Source organism: Triticum aestivum, chromosome 7A (genome assembly GCF_018294505.1).
Source record: "Triticum aestivum cultivar Chinese Spring chromosome 7A, IWGSC CS RefSeq v2.1, whole genome shotgun sequence".
NCBI classification, from domain to species: domain Eukaryota; kingdom Viridiplantae; phylum Streptophyta; class Magnoliopsida; order Poales; family Poaceae; genus Triticum; species Triticum aestivum.
The window spans coordinates 237,338,317-237,353,893 of record NC_057812.1 but is presented as its reverse complement, the minus strand read 5'-3'; the positions used below and the strand labels follow the sequence as shown (position 1 = coordinate 237,353,893).

The 15,577-nt window shown below is 47.5% G+C and overlaps 3 protein-coding genes across 9 annotated transcripts in view; 1 reads left to right on the top strand and 2 right to left on the bottom strand.

The window, feature by feature from the left end:
* Positions 1 to 4,742, top strand: part of LOC123151361 (glycine-rich domain-containing protein 2) — a 7,625-nt gene extending 2,883 nt beyond the window's left edge. For 2 of the 5 annotated variants that reach the window (XM_044571090.1, XM_044571088.1), the window contains exons 4-7: positions 2,373 to 2,881; positions 3,140 to 3,270; positions 3,357 to 3,499; positions 4,031 to 4,742. In XM_044571090.1, coding sequence (XP_044427025.1) covers positions 2,373 to 2,881; positions 3,140 to 3,270; positions 3,357 to 3,499; positions 4,031 to 4,519 — 1,272 coding nt within the window. In that variant the 3' untranslated portion in view covers positions 4,520 to 4,742. The remainder of the gene's footprint in view (positions 1 to 2,372; positions 2,882 to 3,139; positions 3,271 to 3,356; positions 3,500 to 4,030) is intronic. The other 3 variants (XM_044571089.1, XM_044571091.1, XM_044571092.1) reach the window with 3 other exon arrangements.
* A 40-nt stretch (positions 4,743 to 4,782) lies between these two features.
* On the bottom strand, positions 4,783 to 6,985 carry LOC123151362 (uncharacterized). The gene is made up of 5 exons (XM_044571093.1): positions 6,325 to 6,985; positions 6,174 to 6,219; positions 5,852 to 5,940; positions 5,577 to 5,635; positions 4,783 to 5,311 (listed from the first exon to the last, which is right to left on the bottom strand). The coding sequence occupies exons 1-5, from the start codon at positions 6,832 to 6,834 to the stop codon at positions 5,206 to 5,208; spliced, it is 810 nt and encodes a 269-aa protein (XP_044427028.1). The 5' UTR covers positions 6,835 to 6,985; the 3' UTR covers positions 4,783 to 5,205.
* Positions 6,986 to 7,565: 580 nt separating this feature from the next.
* On the bottom strand, positions 7,566 to 13,624 carry LOC123151359 (putative L-ascorbate peroxidase 6). 3 transcript variants are annotated; one of them, XM_044571087.1, is made up of 15 exons: positions 13,086 to 13,624; positions 12,479 to 12,635; positions 12,017 to 12,385; positions 10,933 to 11,152; positions 10,773 to 10,882; positions 10,588 to 10,703; positions 10,056 to 10,146; positions 9,571 to 9,698; positions 9,319 to 9,389; positions 9,147 to 9,189; positions 8,969 to 9,065; positions 8,760 to 8,843; positions 8,466 to 8,587; positions 8,324 to 8,384; positions 7,566 to 7,873 (listed from the first exon to the last, which is right to left on the bottom strand). In XM_044571087.1, the coding sequence occupies exons 1-15, from the start codon at positions 13,435 to 13,437 to the stop codon at positions 7,771 to 7,773; spliced, it is 2,124 nt and encodes a 707-aa protein (XP_044427022.1). In that variant the 5' UTR covers positions 13,438 to 13,624; the 3' UTR covers positions 7,566 to 7,770. The 3 variants fall into 3 exon arrangements, with proteins under 3 accessions (XP_044427022.1, XP_044427021.1, XP_044427020.1); XM_044571086.1 differs by lacking the exons at positions 10,933 to 11,152; positions 12,479 to 12,635; positions 13,086 to 13,624 and adding an exon at positions 11,446 to 11,509 and having other exon boundaries at positions 12,185 to 12,386; XM_044571085.1 differs by lacking the exons at positions 12,479 to 12,635; positions 13,086 to 13,624 and having other exon boundaries at positions 10,773 to 11,506; positions 12,185 to 12,382.
* Positions 13,625 to 15,577: the final 1,953 nt, after the last annotated feature.

The following is a 15,577-nucleotide window of genomic DNA, read 5'->3' as shown; positions in this document are numbered from 1 at the left end:
CGAAACACTGGTCAGTGAAATAGGGAACCTTAGGGCATCTCCAACGGAAACCCGCAAATTTCCTCCCGCATCCGTCCGCGGACACGAATGCGGGAGGCCGCCATCCAACCGTAGCTGCATACATTTTGACAACAGTTTGAACCAACTGGACAAAATTCATGCAAATACGGCCGGATTTCATATAAGCATGACAGATTTCATTACATTTACATCAACTAAGCGGTGCTAGTCCGGCTCTAGAGGTATAATTAATACCTAATCTAAAAGGTTGCCGACGCCCGTTCCCCGTGTCCGGCCATGAGCCTCGAGAACTGAAGCTTCGCCTTCTCTAGCTCCGCCTCAGCGCTCTCCAACTCCGCCTCCGGAGATCTGGGAAGTGAAGTTGTTCGCCTCCACGTCGCCGCCAAGCGGCTAATTGGCTGCCGATGTTGAGCCCACCAAGCTTGGCGTTGTTGGGAGAGGGGCAGTGGCCTTCCTGGGAGCCAAGCGGCGGAGACCTACCGGGCACTACTCTTCCTCGCTGCCGGCGACGCCCGCGTACATGCCGGCTTCGTGGTCGTGGCGGCAGGGTGCGGCCGCACCGATGTCCTCTTCCTCCTCGTCGGTCTTCCCGAACACCGCCTTGCCCTCCTCGTCGCCCTCCTTGTAGGCTTCCTCCACCTCCGCCACCCACTGGCGGTACTGCCTGCGGGCGAGGCGGATCTCGCGGGTCGAGCGGTAGAACTCGAGCAGCGTCTCCTGCTCCACCAGGTCCAGTGTCTGGCGCAACCGCCCTCCTGGCGGCGAGCCGCTCCTCCGCCTGCAGGTGCTCCTAGAGGAGGTGGCGGTTGTAGGCGGTTGTGGGGAGGGGAGATGACGTATGTAGTGGCTGTTGGACAAAGGTGAGGACCGAAACACTGGTCAGTGAAATAGGGAACCTTAGGGCATCTCCAACGGCAACTCGCAAATTTCCTCCTGCATCCGTCCGCAGACACGAATGCGGGAGGCCGCTATCCAACCGTAGCCGCATACATTTTGACAACAGTTCGAACCAACCGGACGAAATTCATGCAAATACGACCGGATTTCATATAAACATGAAAGATTTCAGTACATTTACATCAACTAAGCGGTGCTAGTCCGGCTCTAGAGGTATAATTAATACCTAATCTAAAAGGTCGCCGGCGCCCATTCCCCGTGTTTCGGCCATGAGCCCCGAGAACTGAAGCTTCGCCTTCTTTAGCTCCGCCTCGACGCTCTCCAGCTCCGCCTCCGGAGACCCGGGAAGTGAAGTTGTCCGCCTCCATGTCGCCGCCAAGCGGCTAATTGGCTGCCGATGTTGAGCGCACCAAGCTTGGCGTCGCCGGGAGAGGAGCAGTGGCCTTCCTGGGACCCGAGCGGCGGAGACCTACCGGGCACTACTCTTCCTTGCTGACGGCGGCGCCCGCGGACGTGCCGGCTTCGTGGTCGTGGCGGCGGGGCGCGGCCTCACCGATGTCCTCCTCCTCGTCGGTCTTGTTGAACACCGCCTCGCCCGCCTCGTCGCCCTCCTTGTAGGCTTCCTCCACCACCGCCACCTGCTGGCGGTATCGCCTGTGGACGAGGCGGATCTCGCGGGTCGAGCGGTAGGACTCGAGCAGCGCCTCCTGCTCCACCAGGTCTGGTGTCCGGCGCGACCGCCGGGCCGCTCCTCCGCTTGCAGGTGCTCCTAGAGGAGGTGGCGGTTGTAGGCGGCGTCCGCCTGCTCCTCCAGCACCATGTGTAATGGGCACGGGTCTCGCCGGTGGTCATGGTGCAGTGCACCAGCGAGGGTGGCGCCGGCTCGTCGTCGGTCGCGTCCTCCATTGGGACGTCGTCGTCCTCCGGCTGCCTGCCGGCTAGCCAGCCGGCAACAATGGCGGCCATCTCCTTCTTCTGGTCCGGTGTCAGCCCGTCCCAAAGAGCTTTGGCGGGGGAGGAATCTATGGTGGGAGTCGTGCGAAGAGGGATCGGAGGCGGATGACTGTGGCTATGGCCGGGGCAGCGGTTTATATAGCAATGGCGGGTAGCATAAGGACACTCTGGAGCGGCGCTGACCGCTTCGGGCGGGAAGCGCACGCGGGGGAGGGTTTTTCTTTTGGTGGGCCAGGGCGGTCAGAAGCGGGCGTGCCAGCGGTTCAGACTCCCGCAAAGCAAAGCCCCCCCGCGCGCGCTTTTGTCCCCGGTTTGCAGGAGAAAGTACGTCCGGACCGCGCCGCGGACCGATACAGGACCATGTTGGATGGCTTCCGCGGTCCGGAGGGAGGTTTGATGGTCGGCGTTGGAGATGCCCTTACGTCTTTTTTAGATAGTAGAGATGTTAAGTATGTACCTATTTGTATGTTGACAATCATATCATTGATTCTTGATAACAGGTATGTGTGTTCCTGAAAGGAGAATTTGACAGTGAGCACATTAGCAAGGAATTTCTGCGTTTGCGAGCACAGAGGTGTTACAGATCATTAAAGCTCGACAAGTCAGTCTCCAATTTATCCTGCAAAAACTGGCAGAAAATGTGGCATATGTATTGTGAATTTGCAACCCGAGGTCTCACCATTGACGTAAGGCGCAGCATGGGTGGGTGCTTCAGGAACAGCAAGATCCTCAAGAATATATCATTCTCATGGAACGATATGCTGCATGAGAAATCACTTATGCTTACAGAGGAGCTCGATGCCAGGATTAGGGTGATGGCATCGATTACCCCTCCAATTCAGGCACCGTACTTATTGAAGTGCGTACCTGACAGAGTCACTGATGATGGTGGAGCAATGGTTTCTGATGTCATATTGCGCATGAGAAGTTACCGTCCGCAGGAAGGACGGTGGCTGACCCGTACAGTACTTGATTATGGTGGGAAAGAATGTTTCGTTGTTAGGATGAGGTATTGTTCAGAATCTATATGTATTTGTGTTTCAGAATCTATAGCTTAACATTATGTGGCACATACCACACCCCTTTACAAGTTTTTGGTGAATTTTCTAACAAAATACGCCACGCAGTCCAAAGTTAACCCTTTGCTTTTATATGAAGTTACAATCTGCTGTTGAGTGGTTATGTTACTAAGCTTATGCTAAGGGGGAACGACACTTACTGTTATATCTCAATACAATTGTGCTGAATTCAATTGCAACATGTGTAGAATAGGCAGAGGGATTTGGCGGAGAGGACCTGAAACTCCCATGGCAGTGAAATGGGAAGATAGGATCATTGAGGTCCGAGAAGGCTCATGGTCCTACATTGCAAGTGCAACTTCCGTTGGTTATGCTCCGGGTAACTTCATTACACTGAATAGCTGCTTGATGTCAGTATTATACCTTGTCTTGAGAAGAGCCTAGCTGTTTCCCTTTGTGATGCAGAAAAGGTGGTTGGCACAGCAACGCCAACGAAATATCAACAGGAGAATAAGGTGGTTTGGCGTTTTTCAACTGGAGATGTACTGACAGTGTGGTTGGGAGATGACCTCAACTTTCAGCTACAAAATGAGACTTCAGAAGAAGAGGTATGGTCCCATAAGTTTCTTTCGCTCGATTCCTTGATGCATTTTTTTGTCTGGAATTGGAGTTAGTATAGATAATCTTGAGGTGACATAACTGTCCTGCATTTGGTGTTCATTGCTGAAAGCTCTGGTGGTATGGACATTCTATATTAGTTGATTTATTAGTAAATCAGTTACCAGGCAAAAAGGATTACAGCACTCCATCTTTGTTGTTGCTTTCAGAAATGCAACATATGTGAGTTGTCTGTATGTACAACAGATCCATCTAACTTTTCTTTTTGAGTAAATACATGTCATTTGACTGATCAACCATATTTGGTCATGTTTTCTATTTAATGCAGACGTGTAGCTCTTTTTGTTCCATAAAATATATATTTTTCATCTTAGACTAGCTAGATTCAGCTGTGATAGATGGCATATGACTTGCACCACACATGTAAGTGGAAGTTCAGTTCGCTACTGATATAGTACTTGATGGACTTTCCAGTGCCATTTTGTAATACCTTCTAACCACACCGCGATAAACTGTATTAGCAGGCAAGGCTGTTTGTAGGGAGGAGATTGAGTTACAGCGTGAAGAAGGACAGCACATCAAATAACCACAATGAGGAAGAGCAGTACATCACCCTAGTCCGTACATCACCAGACTATCCTGATGGCAGAGCAACCGCACTGCTAAACTGGAAACTACTCGCAATGGAGTTCTTACCCAAAGAGGATGCAGTCTTTGTGCTCCTCTTATGCATGGCAATCACACGGACAATGACGGAGATCAGAAGGGAAGATGTGGCCGGGCTTCTGGTGCGACGAAGAATACGTGAGCCGCAGGTAGGGCAGAGAGACTGGGGCTCCATGATGCTGCCACACTCGCCTTCCCTTGACCCTCATTTGCAGCCGTGGTACCGGAATGCAGCGCGTGTTTTGAGCTCTGCAGAGACGGTGCTGCCTAACAGAGCGATGCCCATTGGGAACTCGCCTACCGATGGCAAGGATGAGCTGTACAGGCAAGCTCTTATACCTTGAAGCCCTGATGGATATAGTTTTTGTGAAGGAATGTACAGGGCAAACAATGATGATGATCTTTACCACAGATTTTTTATTATATTATGGTTGTACATGTCATCTGAAAATGGCTTGATTTGTTGTTGTGTATGGTTTGCCTGTCGATAGATCGAAATCTTTGTATTGCTTCGAGTGTATTGTGATTCAGAATAATACGGAAGATATCCCAGAACATGTTTGAAAACTGTCCCAGAAAATATGTCTGGAACTGTTAAAGTTGTCACTGTACTAGAGAAGTTTCAACCACTGCAATTTCTTGAGGGAAAGCCTCATGCTGTTTGAACATGTGTAATGTAACATCTACTAGTATTACATTGAGACTAATGCAATAACAACAACCAGAACCTTCAACATCATGCTAATGTGCAGCACGAGTTTTCTAGTAGATGTGTGGTACATGGGTCAAAAGTTAGCTAGGCACAACCTTTTCGAAATTCGAATGATTTCTCTCAAAGGTTAGGATGGGATGTACAGTAAACGATTCTTTCTTATATCATGCAAGCATCGACAAATTAACCCATGCCGCGTCCTCGTGATTCTTTCTTGGTGCTGCTGCCAGGTGGATTTGATGAAAGCCGCCCCGGCCATGAATCCCAGGAATCTGCTAGGTAGGTAGTGTTTTTTTCAGACTTTGGGCAGTCGCTCGCTCATGAGGACGAAGACTGGGCCTGCTGCTGAACCCAGGAGTGGTAGTCCCTCAGCAGCTGCTCACCCAGCATCGGGACAAGCCTGTCAAGCAGCCCTTGCATCAGCCTGCCAAACAAACATACAGTGGATGCCAATGTTACTTAACTCAAAAAAGTGACACCCGTCAAATTCAGTTTTCTTCTTCTTTGAAACAGGTAAAATTCAGTTTCATGACAATTGGAAAAACGGCGTAAATTGAGGCGTGCATTAGGCGGTCAAGCATCTCGATGGGCGCACCGATCCTTTCGAAAGCTAGTTTCTTGCCACTTTGTAAGCATCAGGAAGTTATTGTTCTGAAGTGCAGGAACTTCTAAGGAATGCAGGGCCTTACAGGTTGCCTGGTTTCTCCACTGCCGACAGCGGGAGCAAGCTGAATGGCTTCGTGTACACCTGAAAATCGACATATGAGGAACTTGAGGGTTCGTCTTGTAGGAAACCCTTGCCATCTACTCATCCCTAAGAGCTGGGATGATGGTAATATTCAACTAAACATATCATCCTAGTACCATGCGTCAGTGTGAATTTTGTGATGCAAGCTAGTGAGATTGTGATCCCATTCTCATCTAGCAGGTGCTATACTACATCACTAACTGAATGACATATTACCTCCAGTGTGACCTCCAGATTGACATCGATGTCCAAGCATGGCTCCTGATCACCATTGTCTCCCCATGTTATTCGGTTCGTCATAACCGCTGCCAACATCCAACACTCCAGCTCAGGCACATTGCATCTCCCAAAAAATAAATTTAAAACTAACTGATCATGGTGATGACACTATCTATTGGGCAGAGATATCAAATGTTGCAAGTGTCAAATTATGAGTAGAACATAATAAACTAACTGAATAACTGATGCAACTATTCCACCATTGACAGAGATAAATAAAAATGCTTGTGAAGAATGTGACTGAGCATGGATTGGTGACCTGAAAAGAGCTCATTCTGCTGCTCGATCGAGTCCGAACCCTCAAACTGTCACCAAAGGCAAATTGAAAAGATCATTTCAGCTGTATGTATCACAGGGAGAATAGGTAGGTCCATGGAATCAAGCGTGTGTATGTTAGCAAGTACTCCTACCCTGCAGGAGAGCATCTCGACGGTGCAGTCGTCGCCGGTCGGGGTGACGCGGAGGTCCAGGACCGGGGCGACCTGGAAGCCGAGGAAGCCCATGGGGTGCAGCGTGCACCTGAAAGCGCCGGCCGGGCCCGACTCCGACTCCGGCTCCACCAGCGCGAAGCTCTGCAGCGCCCGGGTGTTGAGCAGGGACTCCACGCCGGCGGGGTGCCGCAGGAACTCGCCGATGCCGCCCTGGCCCGGCAGCACGTCCAGGAGCCTGATGCTCTCCCGCCGCCGCGCCGACAGCCGGGCCCGCCTCCCCGACGGCGTCGTCGCCACCGTCGACACGGACTGGCCGCGCTCATCGCTGCCTGCCGACGCGGCTCGCCATGACCGGCCAGCGCGCCTCGACTTCTTGGGCGGCTTGCATGGATCGGTTGCTGCTGCTGCCCTTGATGATTCCGGGAACGGGAATGGTTGGTGTCTGGCGAGGAGGAAGGAGGGCTTGGCTGCTGCTGCGGTGGGCCTCATCCCATCGCCTGGATCTTCTAGGACGCAGCGGCTTTACCTGTTCATGGACATGGACTCATGGAGTGACAGAGGGCTCAGGGCCAAGCGGAGCCAGCCACTGATGGAGCTTATCGTTTCTGCGCCTGCATCGAACTCGTCTCTGCGCTAATCACTCGTAGCCGTCGTACACATGGACGTCAGTGTGTGGTTCCTCACATGCTCTGCTGTCACCTTCGTACCGGCTCATGTCCGCCCGTCAGAACCGGAAATTTTCCAGATAAATTTGAGCGGGATTTTGGCACTGCAATTCCGTACATATACATTATTCTAAGCATAACTTTAGGACCGGCTTAACCATCCAACGTCAGCTGGGAAGCATGGCAATTGCGGTAAAATTTGCATTGCAATTTATGTTGGCTGAGAATGACAAGCTTAGACAAGCATGGCAAATCTTCTTCAATTCAGTTATTTGTCAGGATTTGCCGTGCTTGCAAACTAAATTTTCCATCCCCGCGACAATATAAACTGCCATAAAAAATTGTTTGATTTGTCATCCCTGCCAAACGAACATCATCTTAATAGCATTACCGCAACTTTAACCACTTCCTTCCTCTCGTACCCCTTACCACATTGTTCAGTCTGGAATAGCGCAAATCTATTCATGTCAACAAAACGGACCAAACAAACTGTAGTTTGTTTTCTGCCCCAGCAATAGAACGCTAGGTCGATCCGTGCATGAACCAGACAAACTGTAGTTTATTTTCTGTACAAATTTTCTGAGCTCCAAACGAGCCAAAGCAATATACAGGGAATGAGCAGACAAAATTTCCACGAATCTTACACTTGCTTTGTGCATCAATAGATTCAGAGGCCGGGAACCAGGGGTGACACCTCCTTATTGACAAAAAAAAGACTTTTTTTTTAAATAGACAAAAAAAAAAGACTTAGTAATTCTAACTAAGCTGCTCTCCACGAGGCTCCGCTATTTACAAGCTTGGTGTATGCATCTCTGAAGTCGGCGAAAAATTTATCCTGGTCCTCCGCGTAGATATTTATCCACCTGCAAGCAGTTTAGTGTCTCTGATGTCAGTGGGCCGGTCACCTGACGTAAATATGCAAGGAAAATGGCTAAGATCCATTTGGCGTAGGTTACTTAACTTTTTTTAGGTCGCTTAGGCTGCTTAGCTTGTCACCAAAAGTTCAGTCAGATGGCAACTATGTTCATTCATTGGTGCTTGTATTTTAAAAATGAGAGATTGGGCAAGCAAATGGTGTTTTTTGTAAGGAAAGCAAATGGTGTTTAGAAGATTGTGAGTGATCTACAGCATGTTATAAGCTAGGACCACCCCTAGAACTATTCTGAGTTTTACCATTCATGTAAGCCAGCTTATCTGGCTAACTTGAAGCAAGCCAAATCATCTGGCTCTAAGATGATCATAACTTTGTCGAATGAACCCTAATATGGATATGTATTGTTAAGAAAAGCCGACTGTCTATTTCAATAGAATACCTTAAGCATTCATCATCTTCAGTGAGTGCCCAGTCCGTGGGCAGCCCTATCGGCATGCCAGCTTCACACATGAACACCACATAAGTACATTTACAAATTAAGGGGTATTAAAGGGAATGATGGTAATATCGCAATCACTCACATGAAGTCGGCCGTGGCTTCTCAAGGAGTGCTTTGAAATAGGCGTTATCAAAAGCATTTGGATTCCCGAATCCTTTACCCCCAATTGTGTGAGCTCCAGATAAAACGACCATCTCCTGTGTCCTGCCAAGCAGACATGGATGGACACTGGCTGCTTTATGGAATCCTTGGCAGAATTCTAGGGAAAATCATATACAGATATACAATTTTGGCCACTGGAGCTAAGTTTCATTCGGTAATATACAAAATAGATAACGGAAATTCACAGAGGTTGTTGAACAAAAGCAAGACTCACGAAAAGCCCTTTTTGCGAAATGATGTTTTCAAGGCCACAACATCCAATGTTTCTTCAGGAAGTTTACCGGTCGGATCAGCAGTACTATATGAGAAATGCGTTAGTTCAGAAGAATAATGACAAGCACTAAATAGGAACGCCTCTGGAATAGCTAAAAGTTTGGTTAATGCTGCAAGGAATTTGTAAAATGACAGGCCACTATGATGCACCTGGAATCTAAACGGCCTAATCTTATGGGAATTTCAGGCCCTCCACAGAGTGCAACTGCTTCAGCACCAGCCACTGCGATCAAGTCCGCCCATGACACTATAGAGAGACAGTAAAAGGTTGACTCCAGGATACAGATAAAGTTAAGTTAAATACAGAACACATGTGTAAAGCACATACCTTGCTGAACCTGGTCGATCCCTTCTTTTGCTTTTCGTAGTATCTGGTTGGTTTTAAAGCAATCAACAGATATGTCAAGTTAGGTGTTCCTTGGTAGGATATGGCACTATCCATGACAACAAGCAAAGAAGAAAGATGTGTTGTAAAGGTACTTTCTGAAGAGGAAAAGAACCTTTAAGGATTTACTAAGTCCTGCATTTTCAGGTCTGTCAGCTTCATAGATTATGGAGCCATTCATGCCACCTGCAAGATATTGTCATCAATCATCAATGTTTCTCTAGTGTTTTCTACTTTGCAACAATCATTTTTTAGATATCTTCAACCTCAGCATATTTGAATTCCCAATTCTAGATCATTAACCTTTTAAACACATGCAAACCTTGCTCTGTTATTAAACTTTGATAACATACAAATAATATCTAACCTGATTTGTCACTAATGTCAAAAGTCCCTGCATCATGGAAAACCAAACGAAGCACGCCAGCTGCTTTCACCTTGGATAAGACATTCCTCACACCGTTTTGAATAATTGATCCATCATATGAGTCAGCTCTACAAAGTCAATCCTAATTAGGGAACTTCTTTGAGATCATCACGGTGATGATGTTTAAAGATCAAGAAACAACTACCTCAAAGTTCATAGGGATGTTTAAAGAACAAGAAACAACTTTGAGTAGGTTACTCTTTTCTGCAAATCGATATTCTAGGTCATACTCATACTTGATTGCCTATGATCCACTTCCTATACTCGATTCTAGTCTATGATTGTACAGTTCAACAAATTGACCATAAAGAAAATGCTCACATTAAATGTAGGTTAATGGCATTAGATTGATAGGAACTCTATCTCATAGGTATGAGAATTAAGTACAACATAGGAATGTAATAGTGGCTGAATAGTGTACTTACGCACTCGCCATATCAACATGAGGAAGTAGAAAAGGGAGCAGAGCAACAGCAGCAAAATCTCGCCTTCTATAACATTGGGTATTTGCAGGACCTGAGGCCAATGTACGCAAAGAAAATTTAATTGGCCAACAATATATTAGCAGACTGGAAGAAAATTCTTGGTCTTGCTATATACTCCCTCCGTAACTTAATATAAGACGTTTTTTGGCACTATCGTTGTGTCAAAAAATGTCTTATATTAAGTTACAGAGGGAGTATTTGTTCTGTCAAATGGTTGGATCGCAATACAAGTTTATTGTGTGAGAGAATAGAGGAAAATAGAGGCAAGTGAAAAATGTTCAGCTGTAGCAACTAGCTAACCCCTCAAAACTAGTCTCAATCCTCAAACTCTAGGTGGGAAGTATACTCATTATCAGCTACGTTCTCTTTGTACAGATTCCCCAAGGCAACAAAAAATCAGCAATGCGTCGATGTTCTTGACATTACAGTGCTACTATTTACTGCGAAAAATTAGCCATGAAATGCGCCACACCTGAAAGGTTGTCTATATTTTGCTGTTCAATGGGCTCTGGGCATGCAGAATCAGCACTGCACCTACTACCAGCAGCAAGCGCTGTTATCACAGCCCTCCCTGTTCTTCTTCTACTCCTGTGGCACCACAATACCCACATGTTATTCGCCGTCCATGGTCGGCATGAGAGGCGATGCAAACATTACCGGCAGCTGGAGAAGAAGAAGCTGGAGGAGGAGGCAAGATGGGGGATGTTGGTGAGCTCCATCTTCTTCCTGCTTGCCTTGTTTGAATGCCGGTAATGGTTGCTGGTGCCCTGAAATGGAAGAGGAAAAAGACACAGCTCACTAGTCAGCCTATCTACACCTGGTTATCCAGGTCTGTGTGGTTCCCAGCAGACGGTCCCCAGGAAGGCACTTGGATAAGCCGCTTCAGTGGTAAATATCCATCCATCTGTAGTGCTGTAAGAATATGCCTTTGAACTCCCACACTTGTTATCTCTGTGAATTCACAATAGATTTTGAGGTGTTGACTGTGTTTTATGTTCGCCGTGATATCTTTTTTTTTCATGCATGCTCCCATATGTCTGTTTATACCATAACAAAGTATGGTCAATGTTTCCGCCTCTGAAAATTAACATCACAAAATCACCCCAAAATAGAGAAAATGCCAAAAAAAAAAACTGTGGTCCACAGAACTCAGAAAACAAACCAAGGCAAGATCTCTCCACTCAGATCGATTTAAAAATCATCATTGCTGCCCAGCAGTCATTTTCACAGAACAAGATAGCAATGGCAGGTTTTTGCTGAAAGAACATCCATGACAGGAGCAAAGCAGTAGTTTACTTATAAAAGCAAAGGGCCACGAATTATCAATTACCTTTAGTAACAGAAGTAATATAATTTACAAGGAAGTCATCATGTGTTCAAATGCGAGTTCTCTGCTGTAATATACATGGTAAAAACACAAAATGAGAGAAGGTTACGGGCTTACATAAATAGGTTACAGATTACACATATGCAACAGTCGTCCTCAGAGCTACTAATAAATACTCCCTCCGTTTTTATTCAGTCTGCATATTAGGTTTGACCGAAGTCAAACTTTGCAAAGTTTGACCAAATTTATAGAAAAATATATAAACATTTACCATAACAAATCTATATGATGTGAAAGTACATTCAATAATGAATCTAGTGGTATTGATTTTTTATTGTATATGTTAATATTTTTGTTTATAAACTTAGTCAAAGTTTACAAAGCTTGACTTTGACCAAAGCTAATATGCGGACTAAATAAAAACGGAGGGAGTACTATCATATAGAATTGCACACAATACTTCTATCGTTGCGGATGCAAGATAGCTGCACCTCAAATGTACAGGGGGAATATACATGGATCTGACATGCAACTTGGTTATGAGTCGGGACTCTTTGATGATGGATTGAATGGCACTTGGTCGGCACAATCCAAGTTATCTCCAGAGTGCTGAGCACCAACTCCCATCAAATCAAGATAATGTTGATAGTGGGATATAATGCCATTCATATTATCAATGGACCCTTTACCACAGATGGCATCACCATACAAAATGTTCATTGTCGCACCGAAGCCAGGATACCTCTTGGACAAAGTGTCTTTCTTGGTTGGTTTCCAGTTGCCAACAAAGGCATCATGGGCTGATGGCTGCTTCCTCTTCATTGGAGTCATCCACCTCCAGATCGCTGCTTCAAATGCTAGAGTGGCATTTTGTTCCAATAACTCTGGGTGGTTCAACAGATCCTGCTTGATACCCTTACCCACGATACCATAGTTGTAGTTCCTGAGGATCATTAACAAGAAGATTCAAAATCAACAGCTAAACCCAACCGGTTCCTAATTAACAACAACTGACAGAAGAACATATCAGACTGACCAGTAAACAGGAAGGGCGCCTCGACCATAGTACTCAACTCCTTCAGCACAACGGTATAATTCGTTGCTGTCGTCACAGTAGCTCTGGCTTGGGCTCATTTCATGGTTGTAGCAAAGACCCCAAGCCAATGAACCACCGTCAGCTAGACTATATCCACCTGTGGGAGTAACCATCCAGTAATATGAGATTGCACTCCTGATTATCACCTTTAGGTTTCTCATACATTTGAAACTATATGATGTGTTACACTCCCAGTGAACATGTAAGGCAATTAGTAGAATGAATCTTCTGAAGATCTCTAGTCAGTTGTACAGAATTATACAAATTAAAACTTGATGGGCAATAATTATACTACTAACGATGCTTTGCAGATGTCAAGTTTCAAATCTAGGTAGGAACCATTCTGATGAAACACTATCCCAATGGAAACTAAATACTGTACTACCTAACTCACATTTCGTTGCATCCGGAAAGCCCACACATCGTTTAACCCTGGCTTGAAATTCATGAAGCCTACAGTTAAAATTGTTACTGGCAGATGTCTATTTCTCTATATCCCGGAAGGCACATCAAGGTGAATTAGAATGAGGAGCAGAGAGAAGCGTACACGAGGTCTTGGCGCTGACGTGGCCGAGGAAGGCGGCGACCTCCTTCATGCTCATCTCCCTGCCGCCGGTGGTGCCGAACCCACGAGGCTCGTAGAGGGCCGCGGCGGTGATGAAGGCCTTGTAGTCCCAGAAGCCGGCGGCGTGGGCGAGGGAGTTGTTGCGCTTGGCGAAGAGCTCCTCGAACTGGTAGGCCTTGAAGTAGTCGGTGATGGTCTCGTTGCAGCAGAACCTGCTGCCGCTGCACTCCCACCCCTTGTCGCAGGCCGTCTCGCCGCCCTTCTGCCTCCTTGCGTCCGCCGCCGCGAGCAACGCCAACAGGAGCAGAAACCACGCCGCCCGCACCATCCCCATGGCCGCCGCAGGACCGGCGCCGGAGGAGGGGAAGCTGGAAGAGAAGGAGGAGTTTGTCGGTGGTGGGCTTCGTTCCCTCGCCGCGTGATCTGCTGGGGAGGTGAGAGGAGGAAGGGGAGCTGGTTGGTGGCCGTCGATGCAGAGGGGATGGCGGTGCGCGGCAGCTGTTCGGGGGCATTTCCGTCATTTGCAGCAGGAGTATCTCTACTTCTCTATATACTACCTAAAAGAAACGTAGTGTTTCGTTTCCTCTTACGTTCGCCCTCTTCGTCCAACCTTAAAATCGATGCAAATTGATTCCCCTAACCCATCCCACCTCTGATCTGGCAGCCGCCACAAGCTCCCCCGTCTGGCGAATGGCAGGAGGTCGCGCACTCCCCTTCCATGACCTCTTGCTAGCGACGCCCCAAGGTCACCGTTGTGCGACACCGAGGGATTCGCCGCTGCTGCCCGGAGCTACTTTGCCCTTGGCGTCGAGGAGGCGGTGGGCGAGAGATCATGTCCTCCCGGGGTTGCCGCTGTTGGGCTCGTCTCGTTAGGCGGACACGGAGTCGATGGGGCCGCTGGCCACACCCCGTTCTTCTCCCTCTCCCTCCCAGTTCATGCTCCTTTAACTCTTCCCCTATTCTTGAGGTCAATCTCGTGAGGGACTCTTGATTTCTGAACATATATGTTGCTTGTTGTGTTGCAGCCTGCGGGTCGTTGAGGTCGGGTGTGGCAACTCGGGATGCGGCGAGGAGCTAATGCGGCACGGTGCCGTCGGCGCCGACGTCGCCTGCATCAACCTCTGCCTGAACAACCTCCAACTTTTTTTCACTTGGAAATAGGTGTTTTTGAGTGCTGATGCCATTTGAATTTTTAAGCAATCGCATCCTAACCCTTTCCAGGTTCTTCTACACATGTCACTATCCCAGCAACAAGTGGCAACTCCGTTACGAGCATGGCTGAGAAAAGAATATGGGAGATACGATGTCAAGCAAAAGTGCAGGAGTTCTTGTGGAGGCTAGCTAGCCTTTGTCGTTTCCCTTTGAGACTCTTCCTGAAGCGTAGAGGAATAGAGTGTGAAACGTTGTGTGTGTGTCTGTGTGTGTGCTGCTGCTGCAAAAGATTAGGTGAGGACGGGCCCTCGTTCATAAGATGCAAGGAAGTCAAGAAACTATAGAGAAGTTTAGAGCTTGAAGGACTACGTCCACATGTCGGCTGCATATGGATATGCTAAAGTAGTACAAGTACTAGACTTGTCCGAAAATTAAAGGGTGTTGGTTACATGCATGCTATGGAGGTGGTGGAGCCACCGAAACAAGGTAAATGCTGGAGAAAAAAGGGAGGCCTACAGAAGGAATGCTATAGTTATGGAGTATTGGGCATCAGAATCCATCGATACGTAGGGAGCAGAGAGTGGCAGCAACCAATGGCCAACATCCTCAAAATCATTGTTGATGGGGCCTTTCATGAAGTTTGGTGCGGCCAGGATTGGGTTGCTAGCTAGCAAAGTTTTTATTTCCTCCAGTCCGGCCGCTGCAGCGTCTGTCCACGCAAAGTGATACAATGCAATGCCTTTTCTCCTAATCTGGAGATAAAACGGCTCAAAGCTGCTACGCATCCGGCTAGTTTTTGGACCTGATTGAGGTCAGTTGGTGTTGCCACTTGTGATAGGGCCCGGATTTTGGCTGGGTTTGCTTAAATTCCTCTATTGGATACAATGAACCCGAGCAGTTTGCCGGCGGGGACGCCGAAAACGCATTTTTCCGGATTGAGCTGTATATCATATGTTCGGAGGTTGACGAATGTAAGGCGTAAGTCATCCACCAATGATTCAACGTGCTTGGTTTTGATAACTACGTCATCTACATATGCCTCCACAGTCTTGCTGATTTGCTTTTTCAGGCACGTTTGAATCATGCGTTGGTAAGTGGTGCCGGCGTTCTTGAGCCCAAAAGGCTTAGTGTTGAAGTAGAAAGGCCCGTACGGGGTGATGAATGCCGTTGAGGCCTGGTCGGATTCCTTCATCTTAATTTGATGGTATCCGGGGTATGCGTCGAGGAAACACAGTGAATCGTGTCCCGCGGTTGCATCAATAATCTGGTCGATGCGAGGTAGTGAGAAGTGCTCCTTAGGGCAGGCCTTATTAAGGTCTTTG